Source organism: Culex pipiens, unplaced genomic scaffold (genome assembly GCF_016801865.2).
Source record: "Culex pipiens pallens isolate TS unplaced genomic scaffold, TS_CPP_V2 Cpp_Un0003, whole genome shotgun sequence".
Taxonomy (NCBI): domain Eukaryota; kingdom Metazoa; phylum Arthropoda; class Insecta; order Diptera; family Culicidae; genus Culex; species Culex pipiens.
The window spans coordinates 854,568-875,315 of NW_026292820.1; the positions used below are offsets into that span (position 1 = coordinate 854,568).

The 20,748-nt window shown below is 43.4% G+C and overlaps 2 protein-coding genes across 2 annotated transcripts in view; both read left to right on the top strand.

The window, feature by feature from the left end:
• The window catches only part of LOC120424212 (protocadherin-like wing polarity protein stan), a 63,497-nt gene that overhangs the window by 27,210 nt on the left and 15,539 nt on the right, over positions 1-20,748 (top strand). Inside the window, exons 4-5 of the mRNA XM_039588266.2 lie at positions 33-321; positions 423-3,579. Of these exons, the coding sequence (XP_039444200.1) occupies positions 33-321; positions 423-3,579 (3,446 nt within the window). The remainder of the gene's footprint in view (positions 1-32; positions 322-422; positions 3,580-20,748) is intronic.
• Positions 13,645-17,463, top strand: LOC120424215 (elongation factor 1-alpha-like). The gene has a single exon (XM_052711369.1). It carries the CDS (start codon positions 13,663-13,665, stop codon positions 14,149-14,151), a length of 489 nt encoding a protein of 162 aa, XP_052567329.1. The 5' UTR covers positions 13,645-13,662; the 3' UTR covers positions 14,152-17,463.

Here is a 20,748-nt window from a genome sequence, read left to right on the forward strand (position 1 = left end):
CTGTATATAGTAACACTTGGTAACAATTTCAGGAAATTGGCATACAGTTGAAGTGAACTATTTTAATCGCACTGTACAACTTTCAATCGACAACTGTGACACTGCGTTAGCATATTCAAATCTTGGTCAATCTTGGAACTGTGCAAATCGGACAACTTTGGTTCTTGAGCGTCGTTGTGCTTCATTGACTGAATCATGCCACAGATTCCTGGACCTGACCGGTCCACTACAATTAGGAGGTCTTCCGAAAATTGCAACCCAATTTCAGATTCATTCGCACGACTTCATTGGCTGCATCAAAGATGTTTACCTGGACCACCGGTGAGCGTTTTTTTTACATGGCTTAAAAAAAATCAAATTCAAAATTTTATTCAAAAAAATGTTAGGGCTTGACGTATGAAACTGATTTTTTTGTCTTTCAGATACGTTGACCTTAATTCATACATTGCGGACAACGGAACAATTGCGGGATGTCCGCAAAAGTCAGCATCATGTAGTTCGGAGCCTTGCTTCAACGGGGGAACCTGTAGAGAAGGATGGGGTGAAGGTTGGCAGTGTGAGTGTCTGGATGGATTTTCCGGTAATGCTTGCCAGGAGACGGTTGCATTGCCCTGGCGTTTCAACGGAGATGGAATTTTAAGCTTCAATCCCTTGCTTCGACCGATACAACTTCCGTGGTTGACGGCGTTAACGATTCGAACTAGACAGAAGGATGCCTTTTTGATGCAGATTCAAATTGGACAAAATAGTTCTGCTGTGCTTTCGTTACGCAACGGTGTTTTATACTATACATACAACTCATCACCAATGTTTTTGACAGGAACAAATTTGGCCGACGGACAGTCCCACAGAATTGAGGTAAAATGGCTCATGAGCAATGAAATATCATTATCAGTTGATTATGGCCAGCAAACAGGAGTGCTTCCGATGACACAAAAAATTCAAGGATTATATGTGGGGCGCATAATGATTGGCGGAACAGACGGTAATTTGCCAAACGAAGATAACGATGGATATTTCAAAGGTTGCATACATGACGTGCGTATCGGAAATAGCCAATCCATACTGAATAGACCAACTATTAGAGAAAATGTTATCGATGGATGTACATCTAATGCCCGATGTCCAGAAAGCTGCCCGGAACACTCAACTTGCGTTAAGAATTGGGACCAGTCCTATTGCGAATGTAAACAAGGGTATGTTGGGGTCAACTGCGCCCCAGTGTGTACTGTGCATCCATGCCACGAAAATGGACGGTGTCGGTATGACAAAATGGCACGAAAAGGATATGTTTGCGAGTGTAATAGCACCACCAGCTCCGGGGAATATTGTGAGATCATTGTAGAAAAACCGTGCCCGGCAGGATGGTGGGGCGAACGGGGCTGTGGTCCTTGTAAATGCAATGTAAAAAACGGCTACCATCCAGTCTGCAATAAAAACACTGGTGAATGCTTCTGTCAGGAACATCATTATCAACTATCAAAAGATTCAGCTTGTCTTGCATGTGAATGTTATGCAATAGGTTCTTATGGAAAATCGTGCAGCAGTACAGGCCAGTGCGAATGCCGGGAAGGTGTGATAGGTCGACGTTGCGACTCATGCTCTAATCCTTATGCAGAAGTCACACTTAATGGTTGTGAAGTTGTGTATGATGCATGTCCTAAATCGTTCGCGGCGGGGCTCTGGTGGCCGAGAACTTCATTTAATGAAGTAGCCATCGAAAACTGTCCTTCCGCAGCCAGAGGAAAAGTTACGCGTAAATGTGACTTGGAGAACGGAGGTTGGGGCCAGCCGGATGCATTCAATTGTACTTCTGAACCGTTCTTGAATTTGCGCAAACAATTGTCTCAAATAGAAACAAAAGAGTTGGAGATAAATACATTTGTGTCGGTGAAAATTGCAGCCACACTTGAAGATGCTTGTGATCGCATCGGAAGAGTCGATGAAGATCACTCGAAAAATGAACAAAATAGATATCTGTACATCTTTGAAGGAGAACAAGCTTCGAACAACATATTTTGGGAAGCAAATGAGTTTGGATTTAGCTATTTAAGCGATGAACGGAACAAAAAGCAGCATTCATTTTACGGGTCAGATTTGCTGATTACAGAGCGACTGCTACATGAACTATTAAACTATGAATCTAATCAAAGTGGCCTTAATTTATCGCATAGCCAAGATAAACATTATATAAAAAATTTAGTTACTAGTGCAGGAATGATTTTAGATAAGCGATATAAGCAGGAGTGGAAAAGGCTAACAGAACTAACCCAGCGAAATCCGAATGATTTAGTCGAAGCGTTTAACAGATACTTGATGATATTAGGGAAATCACAGCAGGATACGTATACAGATCCTTTTGAAATAGTACAAGATAATATGGTGTTCGGGTTGGATGTTGTTGACGAAGAATCTCACCTTCAACATGAAACACAACTTCACGTTATCAATCGAAATTCTCAAAAGCTAGATACTCAAAAAACTGAACATGAATCTCGCAAACAAAAGCTCTCTATGATATCATTTCCAAAGTACAATAATTACATTCAAGATAAAAATAAGTTTGATCTCTACAGCAAAATCATTGTGCCACTCGAAAATAGAAGCAATAATGTGCGTGGCCATCGTGCTATAGTAGGTTATGCTCAGTACAAGGATGCTGGTGATATTTATGCTGCGAATTTCGATGAAACTATTATGCGTCGGTGGGGTGTCGACGTGATTATCGCCAGTCCATTGATTTCAATTAACATACTTGTTCCAAATAATATCAAAAAAACAGAAGAAAAGCCTTCATTTAATGATGTTTCGCAATACAAAGAAAATGACAACATTTCCGACACGCTTCTTAATCACGACAATGAAAAGATATCAAATGATTTGAAAGTTTCTATACACGATTTAAGCGGTCAACAAGATCTGAATATTCAAGGGAACGGTGAAAAAGAGGAAAATAACAATCCGTTTGAAGATTCCAGTATTCCAAACACCTTGTCAATATCTTCTGAGAACATAAACGCATACAGATTGGAAGGCAAAACAAAGCGTAGTGTCATTCAACAATACATGGACGCTGGACAGTACAATACACTAATTGAATACAAACCGATCGGAAATCCGTACTTGACACATCCGATTAAGCTACAAATGTGGTTGCAAGTACCACGACATAAATTCGGGCCTCGATCTAATCCTCAATGCGTTCGATGGAATTCCCACATGAATTTCTGGACCAGGCTAGGATGCCAAACGGAGGTTCCTCCTTATGAACATTTCTCATGGAATCAGACGATACTCATTACTTGCACTTGTAATCAAATATCCAGCTATGCCGTTCTCATAGACGTTACCGATCCGGATGACATCGCTGAACCATCGATGCCAGTTCGTATTACGTCGTACTCGGCTTATGTGCTGTCGTTAACAATGCTATTCTCAGTCATTTTGTCGCTTGCCTTACTGCGTGGCTTACAAACAAACTCGAATACTATCCATCAGAATCTGGTGTTTTGCATATTTATTGCTGAATTACTTTTTTTCGCGGGAACTAACGCGAGACAAACACTGATTGTCAATGAGGTACGTAAAAAAAGCTATGGGTAATACAGAGAAACCTCTTTTTACGCGATGGCGTTTCGCTTTTTATTTCGTAGATTTCTCTTAAACAATACAATATTTTTGCATGCTTCAAAAAGCGTTTTGCAGTTCTGAACAATACCTATAATCTGCTTCTAGAAGATTGCAAAAATGTTGCTTCGTTCCAGAAAAACCGACTACAGTTAAACCTCACATAGTGCGCAAAAAGGTTTCTCTGAACCGTCATCAGGGGTGACATTGAGTCTGGTGGTGAGATTGGATCATTAGGGTGTAATATGGTTGTATGGAAAAAAATAAGTTATCCAAATTTAGTGAGCACAGCAAATTTTCAGTTCCTTTTGGGTTCCTAAACAACTCCCTAAAGTTTGGGAACGATTGGACATATCTTGCGCAAAGCGATTCAATTTTGTATGGGAACTAGTATGGGAAAAATCATTTTTTTGGATTTTGATATTTCAAAAATCCACGTTTCACGCTATATTAAAACCGGGTTCATATTAGGTTGCTCTGAAATGTGCTCTATAACTTTCCCGAAGAGAGTATGTGCTAACTTGCTCCAATAAAAAGATGCAGCGTGTTCAAAACTCGTCTAAAACGTGTTTTTTGCTCGAAAATCACGTTTTAGACGAATTTTGAGGACGCTGTATCTTCTTTCAGGTCAAGTTAGCACCATACTTTCTTCGGGAAAGTTGTAGAGCACCTTCCAGAGCATCCGAATATGAATCCGGTTTTAGTACAGCGTGAAACGTGGATTTTATAAATATCAAAATCCAAAAAAATGGTTTTCTCATACAAATTCCCATACAAAATTGAATCGCTTTGCGCAAAGTGAGGACTTAACCAATCGTTTTAAAACTTTGGGGAGCTGTTTAGGACCCCAAAATGAACTGAAAAATTGCTATGCTGGAAAATCGATTTGGATATTACAACCTATTGGGTCATACATGTATATTTACAAAATAAAAACCCTTCGTAACGAAATTTTTCCCTGTTTAAAAGTTACGACTGTTACGGCCGCTTTGGACCTTTTCATCGGAGCTTTGATATCGACATTTGTGTAATTCTCCGGAGGGGCGGTACGGCACCTTTAATTTTGGAACATTCGAAAAAGACGTGTTTTTCAATCAATTGCAGTCTGAAATGGTGATGGTTTGGAAATTCGGTGTCAAAGGGATTTTGAACCGCTGATTTTCATCCCCATTCGTCAACGATATCTGCCAAAGTCACTAGTCACACTAGTGACTGGGCGACTGGGTGAGAGGCAATCACGCTTACCCCTACACCACGGTTCCCGGTTACCGTTGGTTGACATATCTTTCAATTTCATGAAGTTTGATGCGTCGGATGATATTCCTGGAATGTCCCCAAGGGGCCACCGGGAACCAGTTCCAGAATTCCTAGAATGGATCAGCGAACAACGGCATGACCGTAGATTGACATATTTTTCAATTTCATAAAGTTTGATATGTCGGAAGATAGGGTTTCTCTCATATTCCAGAAGTGTCCCCAAGAGGCCACCAGTAACCGATTCCAAATTGGCCAGGATGAGTCAGCGAACATTGGCATAACCGTAGATTGACATATCTTTCAATTTCATGAAATTTCATATGTCGAATGATAGCGTTTATCTCATATTCCGAGAGTGTTCCCAAGGGGCCACCGGTAACCGGTTCTAAATTGGCCTGAATGGGTCAACGAACAACGGCATGACCATAGATTGAAATATCTTTCAATTTCATGAAGTTTGATATGTCGGATGATAGGGATTCTCTCATATTGCGGAAGTGTCCCCAAGGCGCCTAAGGTAACCGGTTCCAGATTGGCCAGGATGGGTCAACGAAAAACGGCATGACCGTAGATTGACATATCTTTCAATTTCATGAAGTTTGATATGTCGGATGATAGGATTTCTCTCATATTCCGGGAATGTCCCCAAGGGGCCACCGGTAACCGGTTCCAGATTGGCCAGGATGAGTCAGCGAACATTGGCATAACCGTAGATTGACATATCTTTCAATTTCATGAAATTTCATATGTCGAATGATAGGGTTTACCTCATATTCCGAGAGTGTTCCCAAGGGGCCACCGGTAACCGGTTCTAAATTGGCCAGAATGGGTCAACGAACAACGGCATGACCATAGATTGAAATATCTTTCAATTTCATGAAGTTTGATATGTCGGATGATAGGGATTCTCTCATATTGCGGAAGTGTCCCCAAGGCGTCTTTCAATATCATGAAGTTTGATATGTCGGATGATAGGATTTCTCTCATATTCCGGGAATGTCCCCAAGGGGCCACCGGTAACCGGTTCCAGATTGGTCACAATGGGTCAACGAACAACGGCATGACCGTAGATTGACATATCTTTCAATTTCATGAAGTTTGATATGTCGGATGATAGGGTTTCTCTCATATTCCGGGAGTGTCCCCAAGGGGCCACCGGTAACCGGTTCCAGATTGGCCAGGATGGCTCAGAGATTAACGGCATTATCAAAGATGGACATATCTTTCAATTTCATGAAGTTTGATATGCAACATGATGGGTTTTCAACAAAAAATCAAATTGGCCGTTCATCGGGTACCCGGGAACCGGTTCCAGGTTACCCGGAAGTGGCAACTAACACTCCAGAGTGGTTCTGGCAATCGTGTATTGTGTTTTTAGTAAGTTTTATGAATCAATTTCAACTACCATGAGAGTATTGGTATCACATATACGTGAAAAACAGTAAATTATGAACTTTTCGGATGTTCCGGATTTCCGGAACCGGTAGGTCACCTGGCCCTGATATTAATATTTGTGGTCAAAGTACAGGTACTTGTCGAATGCAACCCGGAGCATCCTGATTGGTTGAAATTAGCCGGAGATACAGGTCGTCAAAGTTGGGGTCTCAAAAAGGCCTTTTTTCGGTTGTAGCCGATTCCCGGTGGCCAAAGTGACCAAATCCGGTTTTCCAGGTCGGTATCGGAAAGGGGACGTTCTAAGCTTTCATTTGTGACCAAAAGAACCGGAATCGGTCAAAAACTGGATTTTTGCCGATTTTTTATAGTTTGGGGTCGAAAAGGACCCCAATACCATATGTGTGATTTTTTTTTAATACCAAGGGAAGGTTAAGTAAAACATTTGCTATGCAATACAGGGCTGTTCAACTTAAAAACGTGATATATTAAGATATATTCAATTTACCCTGAGGTTTTGATTGAATTTAATGTAAAAAAAACTCTCAGCAATCGAATGCTAATGTCCGTTTTCCCGTAAGTGCTCGTCCAAAGGGTTACAAATGCATTTTAAAACTTAAAGCGCAAAATTTTCATATCTGGCAACACTGTACGTAAATTTTGAGTACGCCATTCGATTCTACGTCAAAAAATCTTCAATTTTGCATACCGTAATCTGGGGTGCATCGGGACTACAGTCTGAATAGGGACAGCAGTTTTCAGAGCACTTAAAGCTTTTAAATTTGAAAATGGATGTACACATATTGTTGGCCTGAGTCTGTTCTAACCGAAACCAACCAGAAAATTAATATATTGTGCTCCAACATGGTTAAAACTGCTGTCCCAATTCGCCCCATGTGTCCCGATCGACCCCAGTTTACGGTACCCAAGAGTTGACTTTTTGTAAACTTTTCTCTTAGCAAAATGCATTTAAAAAATGAGGTTTTTCCGAGGGGGATGACACTCCTGCGTTGACCGAGCGATAAAGCTCCCTTTCCAGACCTTTGCAGCGCTAACTTTTGCTTTCCCGCTTTATTTTGCTTTAACTCGCGTTAACCGCGATAACTCGCTTTTTGGCATGCGTTTTGTTTCGTTCACGCATCAGACTGCTCGATTTTTATGACAGCGAGAACTGTCAAACGCATATGACAGTTCTCGTTGTCAAATCAGTCGAGCAGTTTGTTTTGCTGGAACCGATCATCAGCGACCGAAATTCTTGACCGGATCCCGTCGCCCGAGAACCGCGACGACCATGAGGAGGAGGAAGATCCTTCTTCTCCACCATCTTCCTCCTCCCATAAAAGTAAAGTACCTGAACATTATCGCCAAAGCCGCCGTTAACACGACCTGCGAGGACCGAGAGCGCCAATGTTCGAAGGGGACACGCATCCGCGTCGATGCGGTTTCGGGGGGAGTTGCTTTGCTCCCGGTGCAACGTCGTGATGGATCACACCCGGAAAGGTTCAATCGATTAGCACTGGCAGGCGTAAATGCACTTGAAGAATTTGTAGGGAAAGGAAGAATCGAAGGCGTCCACCGAGGAAGGTTTCGCTGTACGTGTCGTGTGAGACACGGGTCAGGCAATATCCGGAAGGGACGTTTCACGACGATCCGGACTGCGGGGAATTCATGTGTTCCACGTGCAATGTGATAGTGGACCATAAGCGGAAGGAACCTGTTGGCCAAGTTACGCGTCAATCATAGTGCGAAATCTGCCTCCAAGCGGGACAATTCCGTGCTGCGGGTCAACAAGTTACAGGACCAGGACGGTCTTCCGGAAGAACCCCAACCGCATCCAACGCAAGCTGGCCCGGCTTCAGCGAATAAGCAGCTTCCAGATGGAATGTTAATGAAAACGGGCCGCGCGCTGTGACCGGGGTTGGGTATGATAAGTCTGCTGTGCTGTACGGCGATGAACATCCGGAGGGCCAGCCACCGAAGTGCCCCACGGAATCCTGCCAAGCACTTTACCGGGGATGTCTGACGGAACACTGTTACCGAGACTGAAACCGTGATTGAAAAAAAATGCGATAAGAAAATGACGAAACGGAAGCTGCTCAACCGGAACCAATCGGAACACCAGCAAAACTACCTCGAGAACACAAGTTCCGAAAAAGTTCGACGTGCGGAGAGAAAGTCGTGCTTTTAAATTGTTCTTATAGCGATAAAATACACAATAAAGATAAAATTAAATAATTTATTTGATTTAATTTTATACTGCTCGATTTATTCCAGATTATCCTTCCAAAAATGATTTCCTGATCTTGCCGTAGCTTCTTAGATAATCGGCGCATTGCAATCTTGCATCTGGCCCCAATCCTCCAAATCGCGACGCGCACTCCGCCTACACCTGCCTCCCATTCTGCGAACTCATTCTGGTAATCGTTAAGCACCTCCTTCTTGTTATTTTCACCGTGGAACAGCTCTTGCTTCGGTGCTGCAGACGACCCTTGAACTCCCGGCCCGACAATCGCTGCTTATTAAGGCAGTTAGGTTAGGTTGCGCGTACCCTTCAAGAATTCGCCTCCAGCTTGCGCCGATCGTCTTCCGGCAGGCATTCTATATCTACGTCCACCTCCTCCTCTAATTTCAAGGCTTGCGGGGTCCGTTCCGCATCCGCCTGCTCCATCTCTTCAGTAAAGTCGCACCAAAATATCAATGTCCATCAGGATGTGGTGCGCACAACACGGGACGATTTCACCTGCTCCGTGCGCCACAAACCAGCAGCGATTTCACCACCGAGTGGGCAAAAATAAAACACACTGATTGTAGCGTTGATGCTTTTCGAGCTAGTTTTTGTGCGTTTTAGTGTTATCGCGGAGTGACGTCCCCCTCGGGTTTTTTCCGAGGGGGACGTCACTCCGCGATAACACACTAAAACGCACAAAAACTAGCTCGAAAAGCATCAACGCTACTCAACGTGCCGAGTTTTCACATAACGCCACCTTAAAGCAAGTTATCGCAAGTTAACGCGCGTTAAAGCGAGTTAAAGCGGTCAGCGTCTGCTCGATTTTTGAACCAAACGAATCGATCTTGCAACCTTGCTGCCTTAAGTCGAGTAGTTTTTATTCGGGTTTGGCAACTCGGTATTTGTTTTGGTTTTTTTCCTGCAGTTTCGGGAAAAATAAACAAAGCGATCAGTGTGTTTTATTTTTGCCCACTCGGTGGTGAAATCGCTGCTGGTTTGTGGCGCACGGAGCAGGTGAAATCGTCCCGTGTTGTGGCGCCGACGGTGAACGTGATAATCTACAATCCGTAGTACACCGTTTACACCGATGGCGGGACCGGCAAATCCGACGGAGCAGATGTGGGGGCCGAAAAATATGCTGACAACTAGGCTGACGGAAGATTTCTGACTGCAACTCAAGGAGGAGAAGGGTAAGATTTTTTGAGGGTTCGAGTTAAGATTTTAATGGTTGATTTTGTTGGCAGATTTGTGTGATAAAATGCGCACCACATCCTGATGGACATTGATATTTTGGTGCGACTTTACTGAAGAGATGGAGCAGGCGGATGCGGAACGGACCCCGCAAGCCTTGAAATTAGAGGAGGAGGTGGACGTAGATATAGAATGCCTGCCGGAAGACGATCGGCGCAAGCTGGAGGCGAATTCTTGAAGGGTACGCGCAACCTAACCTAACTGCCTTAATAAGTAGCGATTGTCGGGCCGGGAGTTCAAGGGTCGTCTGCAGCACCGAAGCAAGAGCTGTTCCACGGTGAAAATAACAAGAAGGAGGTGCTTAACGATTACCAGAATGAGTTCGCAGAATGGGAGGCAGGTGTAGGCGGAGTGCGCGTCGCGATTTGGAGGATTGGGGCCAGATGCAAGATTGCAATGCGCCGATTATCTAAGAAGCTACGGCAAGTTCAGGAAATCATTTTTGGAAGGATAATCTGGAATAAATCGAGCAGTATAAAATTAAATCAAATAAATTATTTAATTTTATCTTTATTGTGTATTTTATCGCTATAAGAACAATTTAAAAGCACGACTTTCTCTCCGCACGTCGAACTTTTTCGGAACTTGTGTTCTCGAGGTAGTTTTGCTGGTGTTCCGATTGGTTCCGGTTGAGCAGCTTCCGTTTCGTCATTTTCTTACCGCATTTTTTTTTTCAATCACGGTTTCAGTCTCGGTAACAGTGTTCCGTCAGACATCCCCGGTAAAGTGCTTGGCAGGATTCCGTGGGGCACTTCGGTGGCTGGCCCTCCGGATGTTCATCGCCGTACAGCACAGCAGACTTATCATACCCAACCCCGGTCACAGTGCGCGGCCCGTTTTCATTAACATTCCATCCGGAAGCTGCTTATTCGCTGAAGCCGGGCCAGCTTGCGTTGGATGCGGTTGTTTTGGGTGGGTATCATTCGACCCACCTAGGAGGTTTGATCGTCTTCCGGAAGACCGTCCTGGTCCTGTAACTTGTTGACCCGCAGCACGGAATTGTCCCGCTTGGAGGCAGATTTCGCACTATGATTGACGCGTAACTTGGCCAACAGGTTCCTTCCGCTTATGGTCCACTATCACATTGCACGTGGAACACATGAATTCCCCGCAGTCCGGATCGTCGTGAAACGTCCCTTCCGGATATTGCCTGACCCGTGTCTCACACGACACGTACAGCGAAACCTTCCTCGGTGGACGCCTTCGATTCTTCCTTTCCCTACAAATTCTTCAAGTGCATTTACGCCTGCCAGTGCTAATCGATTGAACCTTTCCGGGTGTGATCCATCACGACGTTGCACCGGGAGCAAAGCAACTCCCCCCGAAACCGCATCGACGCGGATGCGTGTCCCCTTCGAACATTGGCGCTCTCGGTCCTCGCAGGTCGTGTTAACGGCGGCTTTGGCGATAATGTTCAGGTACTTTACTTTTATGGGAGGAGGAAGATGGTGGAGAAGAAGGATCTTCCTCCTCCTCATGGTCGTCGCGGTTCTCGGGCGACGGGATCCGGTCAAGAATTTCGGTCGCTGATGATTGGTTCCAGCAAAACAAACTGCTCGACTGATTTGACAACGAGAACGGTCATATGCGTTTGACAGTTCTCGCTGTCATAAAAATCGAGCAGTCTGATGCGTGAACGAAACAAAACGCATGCCAAAAAGCGAGTTATCGCGGTTAACGCGAGTTAAAGCAAAATAAAGCGGGAAAGCAAAAGTTAGCGCTGCAAAGGTCTGGAAAGGGAGCTTTATCGCTCGGTCAACGCAGGAGTGTCATCCTCCTCGGGTTTTTCAAAAATCTCAGAAAAAGGGGGGGGGCACGGGCGCGGGGGTGGACCAAATGTCACCAAACTTGGGATTCTTTGTTTTTGGGGCAAAAAAACCCCCATGCCAAATATGAGCAGATTTGGCGAAGGTCGATGTTGGACGCTTGGTCATTTGGGAAGGAATGACCCATATACATTGATAGAAGAGCGTGTTTACAAAAAAATACATCAGAAACACATGTGCACATGTGCATGCCGTGCTGATCGTCGCCGCCGGTATCGGTGAACTCGAAATTTCTCAAAACACGGGCAGACACGAGAGAATGCCCTGCTCGTCTTCACCATCGGTATCAAACAGCTAAACGACGTTTTTTTTTTCTTAACTTATTTTTATTAGGTCCGTTTAGGTGCTGTGACCAGGTTAGGACCGATGGACGGTTCATAATAATTTAAAATACATTTCTAGATTAAATTTTCAAAACAACCTATCCCTCATGGGTTTCCTATGCAGATAGGGCCTTTTGAAAATTTAATCGAGATTTAAAAAAAAAGATGGTCATTTTCCGCCGTATTTCCCGAGCATGTAACTGACAAGTCTCAACTGGTCCACGCGGGTCTTGCAGGTCTGGAACCTGGCCTGTACTCGTTAAAAATGTGCCATAGCTCAGCCGAACTGTAGAGCACCTCCTCTCCTTCCGCCGTGGTGGTGGCACCGGCGCTGGCGCCGGTATTTACTTGACTGCTTCCTGCGGGTCGAGGGCGATCCTTTGGCTTCACGTCCAAGACTGCGCCCGGCAGCGGAGGGAACTCCGCCGGCGTGAACGCCGGAACTGCTGGACTCTGCTTCTCCGCCTTCCATGCCGGCGGTTTCGGTTTCGACGCCTGCTGGCGCCTCTGGATGAAGTCCGCACGCTTAGAGCAGCTGCGGTCCGTGGCTTCGTGGGCTCCAGAGCAGTTGGCACACCGCTTCGGCTCGGCTTCTTGGACTTTGCACTCGTCCGTCTTGTGGGGAGCCCCACAGTTGTTGCACCTCCCCTTGAGGTGAAAGTTACTGGTTCCATGACCCAGCTGCATGCAGTTCCTGCACTGGGTCACGTTCGGCCGCTTGTTCCGGTAGGCCTCCCACCGGATGATAGTGCTTGTCACAACTTTCATCGCTGAGAGCTTCTTCAGATTGGTGTATCCCTTTGGGAAGAACACAATGTACGGAGTTTCGTCCACGGTGGACTTTTCCTTCTGCTTGATGACATGCACCTCCAGCGCGTCCAGCTTGAGATCCCTCTTCAGCAGGTACTTGACCTCATCCGGTTTCAGTTCATCTGGTAAACCACGAAGAATGACCCGGTGAAATCGTTCGCTTCTTCGACCGTGGGTGTATATTTCCACATTCTTCTTCTTGAGGAGCTCTTGCAGCTTGTCAAAATCATTGACAGAGAAGCAGGTCACCTTAGTTCCAAATCGGGTTAGTTTGTAAATCGGGTCGAAACCAAATTTACAACTTTCCACTATCGCCACGAGCTTGTAAAAATCCGTGGTGTTCTTCACCACCAAAGGTGGCTGCTTTTGTTTACTTGCCAACTGGCCGGGTGCTGGAACCGCCGGGACGTCCCCTCCTCCTGCTGGGCTGGCAATGTTGTTGTTTTCCGCTAGCGGGCTGAATTTGTTGTTGTTGAGCAGATTCTGCTGCACTTTGCTATCGTCCTCTTTCTTCCTTTTGCGCTCGTTCGCCTCCATTCCTCGGAATGTTGGGGCGGAAAGTCCACCGAAAGAACCGCGACGGCCACTATCGGCACTTTTGGCCCGCAAAACACGACACCTTCAAACGTAAACAAGGCCGTGAACGCGCGGTTGCCACACGTCCGTCACACAAGAGCACAGCAGGAGAACTCAGCTAAACGACGTTGTCAACAAGATGGACTCGACCGAGCCCCCGTACAACGAGGTCCGTTTCTAGGACATCAAGAAGAAAGTCTCGTCCTACATCAAGAAGATCGGCTACAACCTGGCCGCCGTCACTATCGTGCCCATCTCTGGATGGCACGGAGACAACATGCTGGAACCGCCCACAAGGATGTGCTAGTTCAAGGGATGGACCATCGAGCGCAAGAGGGCAAGACTGACGGCAAGCGCATGTTTAATACTATGGATGGCATCGGTCGGCGTCAGCAGTTTCACCGACAAGTCCCAGCATCTGCCCCTAAAGGACGTCAACAAAATCGGTGGTACGGGAACGGAAACCGATGTGAACAAGCCCAGTATAGCCATCGTCTACGCCCCGGTCAACCTGACCACTGATTGCAAGTCCGTCGAAATGTACCAAAAAGCCCTGTCGGAGGCCGTGCCCGGAGACAACGTCAAGAACTTGTCCGTCAAGGAACTGCGTCGTGGATACGTCGTCGATGACTTAAAAAAAATCGCCACCCAGGTAATCGTGCAGAACCTCCCCGGACAGATCCCCAACGGATACACCCCAGTGCTTACGAATTCAGCGAGATCCAAAAGAAGATCTTTCGTCGTTCCGGCAGGTCGAGATGAGCTGTGGCCCGAATCGCTCGATAGATCTTGGCACCGCGTGATGACTGGCGGATCAAGACATGCTCTTGCAGCAGGAGGTTTGAGCTTCTCCAAAAGCTAGCGAAGTGCAAGCACACCGAAAACGTAGTCACTAAGATCGAAACGAAAATCTCTAAGAAGATTTGCTGTATCATCCGGTTCTACCCAGTCACGAAATATTCTAGCAGAGCTGGTTCTGTCAGAATCTTGCTAGAACGGTGGAACATTTCTGCTAGAATTCTGTTAGAATATCCAGCTCTGTTAGAATTCTGCTAGAATCCTGCTGGAACGCCGTGACTGGGTAGGGGTCTAGGGGAAGATAACCGTCGAGTTGTGGGCGGCGGTGGCATGAAACGAAACGTAAACAGAGGCTTAGTGGTGTATCAAACATATTGGTGGATATTCTGCTTGATGATGATCGTCAAACGACGCTTGAAGGCAGCCAGGGTTGGTGATTGTTTGCATTTTCTTCGAGTCGGGAACAGAACACTGATGAAGTCTGCAAGTAGTAGACGAAATACGTATCTGTCAAGATTTTAAAAATATATAGCGGAATTAAAAGGAACAACTCGTCTCTTTGTATTCATAGTAATGCATTCTGCTAAAACGCTCAACCAAACCACAATGCATTTTCTTGTTTTTACCAGAGACTAAATGATGTTTTACGGTGTGTTTGCATTTACTTATTTATTTAGAAAATTATACCTAGACCCTCGACAAAGCGACGACACGAATCTTAACGGTACCCTTCTGAACCTTGGCCTCGATGGCCTTCTTGTTGCCCACGGTGGCGGCGACCTTCTTGGTGGCGTGCTTCTTCGCGGCAACCTACGTTGCTCCGGCAGTTTCCTTCTTCTTGTGGACAGCAGCTCCAGTGTCACCGGCGACTGCTAGTAAAGTGCTAGCTGACAATCTCTAGGTTGCGTTTCTTCTCGCCCGGCAGCGTGATTGGGCGCGCTTTCGCTTCACGCCGATTCCGCGGGCCTGCTTTTCGTTAGTCAGCTTCTCCTGGAACTTTCCGACCGACGCCGTCGACGCATTGGCGACGTTGGCAGCAGTCACCAGCTCTGTAGCTGAAGCGGCATCCGGTCCGCTCGCGGAGTTTGAATCGTTTTCGCGCGAGCAATGTTCCTCATCTTTCGTCCTTGTTGGGGTCCGAATTCTGAGGCATCTCTACAACCCAATCCTTCTCCTATTCGGCCTTGAACCGCTTGTAGCCGTAAGTTGGAACCGATTTGTCCAGCACCTTGTCGTACCTTCTTGTCGCGAACTTGATTCTTGATACCGTAAACTGGGGTGACTTTACACAGAAAAAAATATGTAAATTTACACAGCACGTAATTGCTGTTTCTTATGTAAACTCACTCAATGTAATGTTGAAATATGATGTAATGAGCAAAAAGTAATGGAAATTACTCCGATGTAAATCTAAATCTAATGTAAATCATGAATCTAACGGAAACGTTGAGCATGGAAACTCAAATCTGATGAATTTCTACCCGTGTTCGGCTTCCTGTAAATTCCTATTTAATGTAAATCATATATCCAATGTATTTCTGCCAAACGTTGACTTCAAAACTACCCGAACTAAAAATAGTTATGTTTGGTTCTCTTTCTATCGCTCTCATACTTCGCTGGCTCACTGCCTGTGCCTCGACCTGAACAAGTTGATGCTTTAGCCGCTCGTTTATAAAATGCGAAGATAGCTCAGTCGGCAGCGGGTAGCAGCAGTAACACCGAACATCCTACCCGTCGTCCGTTCGATTCCAGTCCAGCGTTATTCCACTTGGCCCTCGACGAGAAAGCGTCCCCTACCTGTGAAACAATTTTTTAAAATCAGAATTTCCTTTTGCTGCCCGCTTCAATCATTTTAAAATAGAACATACACACACAAAAATATTTCCGAATGTTACATCATTTATGATGTAACACTTTTGCACGTCATTAAACATTTAAATTTAAATGCAATTTAATGTAAATTTGCAACAAATTATACGTAAAAACATGATTTTACGTGTGATTCAACCGTTTACGTCGAATCTCAAGTTTACATCAACTGAGTTTACATGTGATTCATTTTTTCCGTGTCGAGTAAATTCACATATTTTTTTCTGTGTAGGCCACACCCTTTTCTTACTGCAATCCAAGTCGAGCTTCTCATTCCCATTGGCCAATCAGAATTAGTTGATTTGAACTAATGTAAATTCCAAAAGTAATGTAAATTCCAAAACTAATGTAAATTTTCAAAACTAATGTAAATTTCCAATAAATCTAATGTAAATTTCCAATTGACCTAATGGAAATATACATCATTTATCATGATACCTTTTGGTACATGATAAATAATGTAAATTTACAGAAATATTTTTTTCTGTGTAATAGCCCGGGGTGACTTTGATAGGTTTTTCAAATGCCCGTCAAATTAATATCTAAACATTAAGGGATAACTTATTATCGAACATATATGCAAAAATTAGACTGTTACATTGGATGTATCAAAATTAGTGGCCAAATCAAATTTCTATCAATGTCACCCTGCACCAAAAAAAATATTCCTGTAAATTTACATTATTTATCATGTACCAAAAGGTATCATGATAAATGAAAATGATGTATATTTACATTAGGTTCATTGGAAATTTACATTAGGTTCATTGGAAATTAACATTAGATTCATTGGAAATTTACATCAGTTTTAAAAATTTACATTAGTTTTGGAATTTACATTAGTTCAAATCAACTAATTCTGATTGGCCAATGGGAATGAGAAGCTCGACTTGGTTTGCAGTAGAAAAAGGGTGTGGCCTATGTTCTATTTTAAAATGATTGAAGCGGGCAGCAAAAGGAAATTCGGATTTTAAAAAGTTGTTTCACAGGTAGGGGACGCTTTCTCGTCGAGGGCCAAGTGGAATAACGCTGGACTGGAATCGAACGGACGACGGGTAGGATGTTCGGTGTTACTGCTGCTACCCGCTGCCGACTGAGCCATCTTCGCATTTTATAAACGAGCGGCTAAAGCATCAACTTGTTCAGGTCGAGGCTCAGGCAGTGGGCCAGCGAAGTATGAGAGCGATAGAAAGAGAACCAAATATAACTATTTTTAGTACGGGTAGTTTTGAAGTCAACGTTTGGCAGAAATACATTGGATATATGATATACATTAAATAGGAATTTACAGGAAGCCGAACACGGGTAGAAATTCATCAGATTTGAGTTTTCATGCTCAACGTTTCCATTAGATTCATGATTTACATTAGATTTAAATTTACATTGGAGTAATTTCCATAACTTTTTACTCTTTACATCATATTTCAACATTACATTGAGTGAGTTTGCATAAGAAACAGTAATTACGTGCTGTGTAAATTTACATATTTTTTCTGTGAATGTTTGGCAGAAATACATTGGATATATGATTTACATTAACACCTAAACTCCCAAGCTCGAGAAAAAGGGGGAATTTGTATGGAAATTCCCCCTTTTTCTCGAGCTTGGGAGTTTAGGTGTTAAATAGGAATTAACAGGAAGCCGAACACGGGTAGAAATTCATCAGATTGGAGTTTCCATGCTCAACGTTTCCATTAGATTCATGATTTACATTAGATTTAGATTTACATTGGAATCATTTCCATGACTTTTTACTCTTTACATCATATTTCAACATTACATTGAGTGAGTTTACATAAGAAACAGTAATTACATGCTGTGTAAATTTACATATTTTTTCTGTGTGGGCTCACCCTAGTTTACTGTATACCCTTTGCTTCAGCGATTTTTCCAAATTTTGTGAGCGGCTTTGGCGGCTTCCCATTTTGTGAGTTTTAGGCACGGGCTGCACCGACAACAACATCCTCTTCCCGTTCGGTTAGCAGTTCCCAGACGGCATTGATCAACAGTTGTGTATCTTCCCGGGTCGAATCCATCAGGTAATGCGCTAGGTAGGTACTATTCCACCGTTATTGGCTTGTTTTTCTCTCAATCTTTCTGCTTTTGCAAAACCTCTTTAACGATGTCCATTGGAACTACAGACGGCTTCCTTTTTGGAAGCGGTCTTCTGCGGAACTGGCTGCTTGGTGGCGGCCGCAGTGTTCTTGGCCTTGGCGGTGGCAATAGCAGCCAATTTTGGCGAAAGCCGCCGTCGGAGCCTTTTTGCCAGCAGCGGCAACGTTTCCGGTAGCAGCAGCATTCGTTACCTTTTTGACCGGCTCGGTATTTGGCTCTTTGGAGGTTCTTTGGAGGTTGCCCTTCCCCCGAAATAACCTACCTCATGGCACGGAATCGACGCTAGGGGCCAGAAGTTTATTCCGTCGAGTTTATTTCTTGTGTCGTGGAAAAATTTAGGCTCCCATGTCAATGTCAATGTTAAGTCGTTTGTGAAAATCATTGTGAAGATTGAGAAATTCTGAAAAACGTGCGTGACTCAAGGTTACTCAATTCTATTCAATATTTCTCAAAATTACTCACTGTCTTACCCCTTGACCACGAACAAAGTGTTTAAATGCCATGGTACGTTTTTCAAAATCATACCATGATATTTGAACACTTTGTTCGTGGCTCCCATTTTCATAAACGCTTGTCCAATAGGGTGTAATATCAAAATCGATTTCCCAGCACAGCATTATTTTAGTTCCTTTTGGGGTCCTAAACAACTCCCCAAAGTTTAGGAACGATTCGTTTATTCCTCACTTTGCGCAAAGCGATTCAATTTTCCATACAAATTTGTATGGGAAAACCCATTTTTTTGAATTTTGATATTTTAAAAATCCAAGTTTCACGCTGTACTAAAACCGGATTCATATTAGGATGCTCTGGAATGTGCTCTACAACTTTCCCGAAGAGAGTATGGTGCTAACTTGCTCCTGAAAGAAGATACAGCGTCCTCAAAACTCGTCTAAAACGTGATTTTCGATCAAAAAACACGTTTTAGACGAGTTTTGAACACACTGTATCTTTTCATAGGGGCAAGTTAGCGCCATACTCTCTTCGGGAAAGTTGCATCCGAATATGAATCCGGTTTTGTTATATCGTGAAACGTGAATTTTTTAAATAACATAATTCGAAAAAAAAATTTTTCTCATACAAATTTGTATGAAAAATTTAATCGCTTTGCGCAAAGTGGGGACTTAACCAATCGTTACCAAACTTTGGGGAGTTGTTAAGGAACCCTATAAGGAACCAAAAAGTTGCTGTGCTAGCGAAATTTGGACAACTTTATTTTTTTCCATATAAACATATTACACCCTATTGTTCAATCGTCCCCGGCAAAAAAATGCCAAGCTTTAGAGGTTTGTACCGAGCTTCAGGGTGCTCCAAATTCCAATGTTATATATACCAAAAGATGCGCAGGGATTGGCCTACACGCCGATGATGTTGAAGATAAACGCTTCAGTGGCCAAAATTCGCATTCGCATTCGCATTCGCATTCGCATTCGTGGCCAAAATGCCTCAAAAAGTGACATTTTTGAAAAAAGTTAAATCCCATTTAAAATTCAAATGCAAAGCGCCAGCTTATGTTACGTCCAATCAAGTTCATATCACAGACATCTGTGCTCATATTTTGGATTTGGGCTAAGTATGCCCACCGGAACATATATATATATATATATATATATATATATATATATATATATATATATATATATATATATGTATATATATATATATATATATATATATATATATATATATATATATATATATATATATATATATATATATATATATATATATATATATATATATATATATATATATATATATACAGCAATTCCCCACGAAAACAGCATGGATAAAAACAAAAGTGCTCGGATCGGGCTCAAAATTTTTCTGGGGGTTCCCTGGCCGAAATAATTAGACCCGTATTTTTTTGTTTGGCCATTAGGGTGACCTACGCCGTGTTAGGGTGGTCTGAAAAATGGCCATTTTCGTCAATTTTCGCAAAAACCACTTTTTTCAAAAAATCATAACTCCTCGCAATTTCAACCGATTTCAATTGTCTTATACTCAAAAGAAAGGTGATAAGTTGGCCTTTCAAAGAAAAATAGTAAGAAGTTTCAAAAATCTAGCCTAACATATGAAAAGGTCGAATGAAACTTTAAAATGCCGTTTTGACGGTGTCTGGACCAAAGAGCCTATGTCTGGAAATATTTTTATCGGATTCCCCGGACATTTTTACATAACATACTAAAAAATGGGAGGAGTTCATTAACAGGATTACGAGATATGATTTTTTGAAAATAAAATCCGTGTTTTTCGACGCGCCGCGCGCAAAAACCGGAAAATGACGAAATCGGCAAAAAATCTACTTTTTTCACTGAAACCGCGATAACTTTAAAATTTCAGCGATGACCTATGGATGTCTGGGTACCAAAAGTTGCGTCTTTTAATTACGAAAACGAATCTTATTATTTTTCTTTGAAAGGCCAACTTATCACCTTTCATTTGCGTATAAGACAATTGAAATCGGTTAAAATGGCGAGGAGTTATGATTTTTCGAAAAAAGTGGTTTTTGCGAAAATCGACGAAAATGGCCATTTTTCCGACCACCCTAACACGGCGTAGGTCACCCTAATGGCCAAACAAAAAAATACGGGTCTAATTATTTCGGCCAGGGAACCCCCAGAAAAATGTTGAGCCCGATCCGAGCACTTTTGTTTTTTTCCATGCTGTTTTCGTGGGG

Excerpts from the sequence above, each read along its gene's own strand:
- LOC120424215 (XM_052711369.1), top strand. The coding sequence starts at position 13,663 with ATGGCATCGGTCGGCGTCAGCAGTTTCACCGACAAGTCCCAGCATCTG.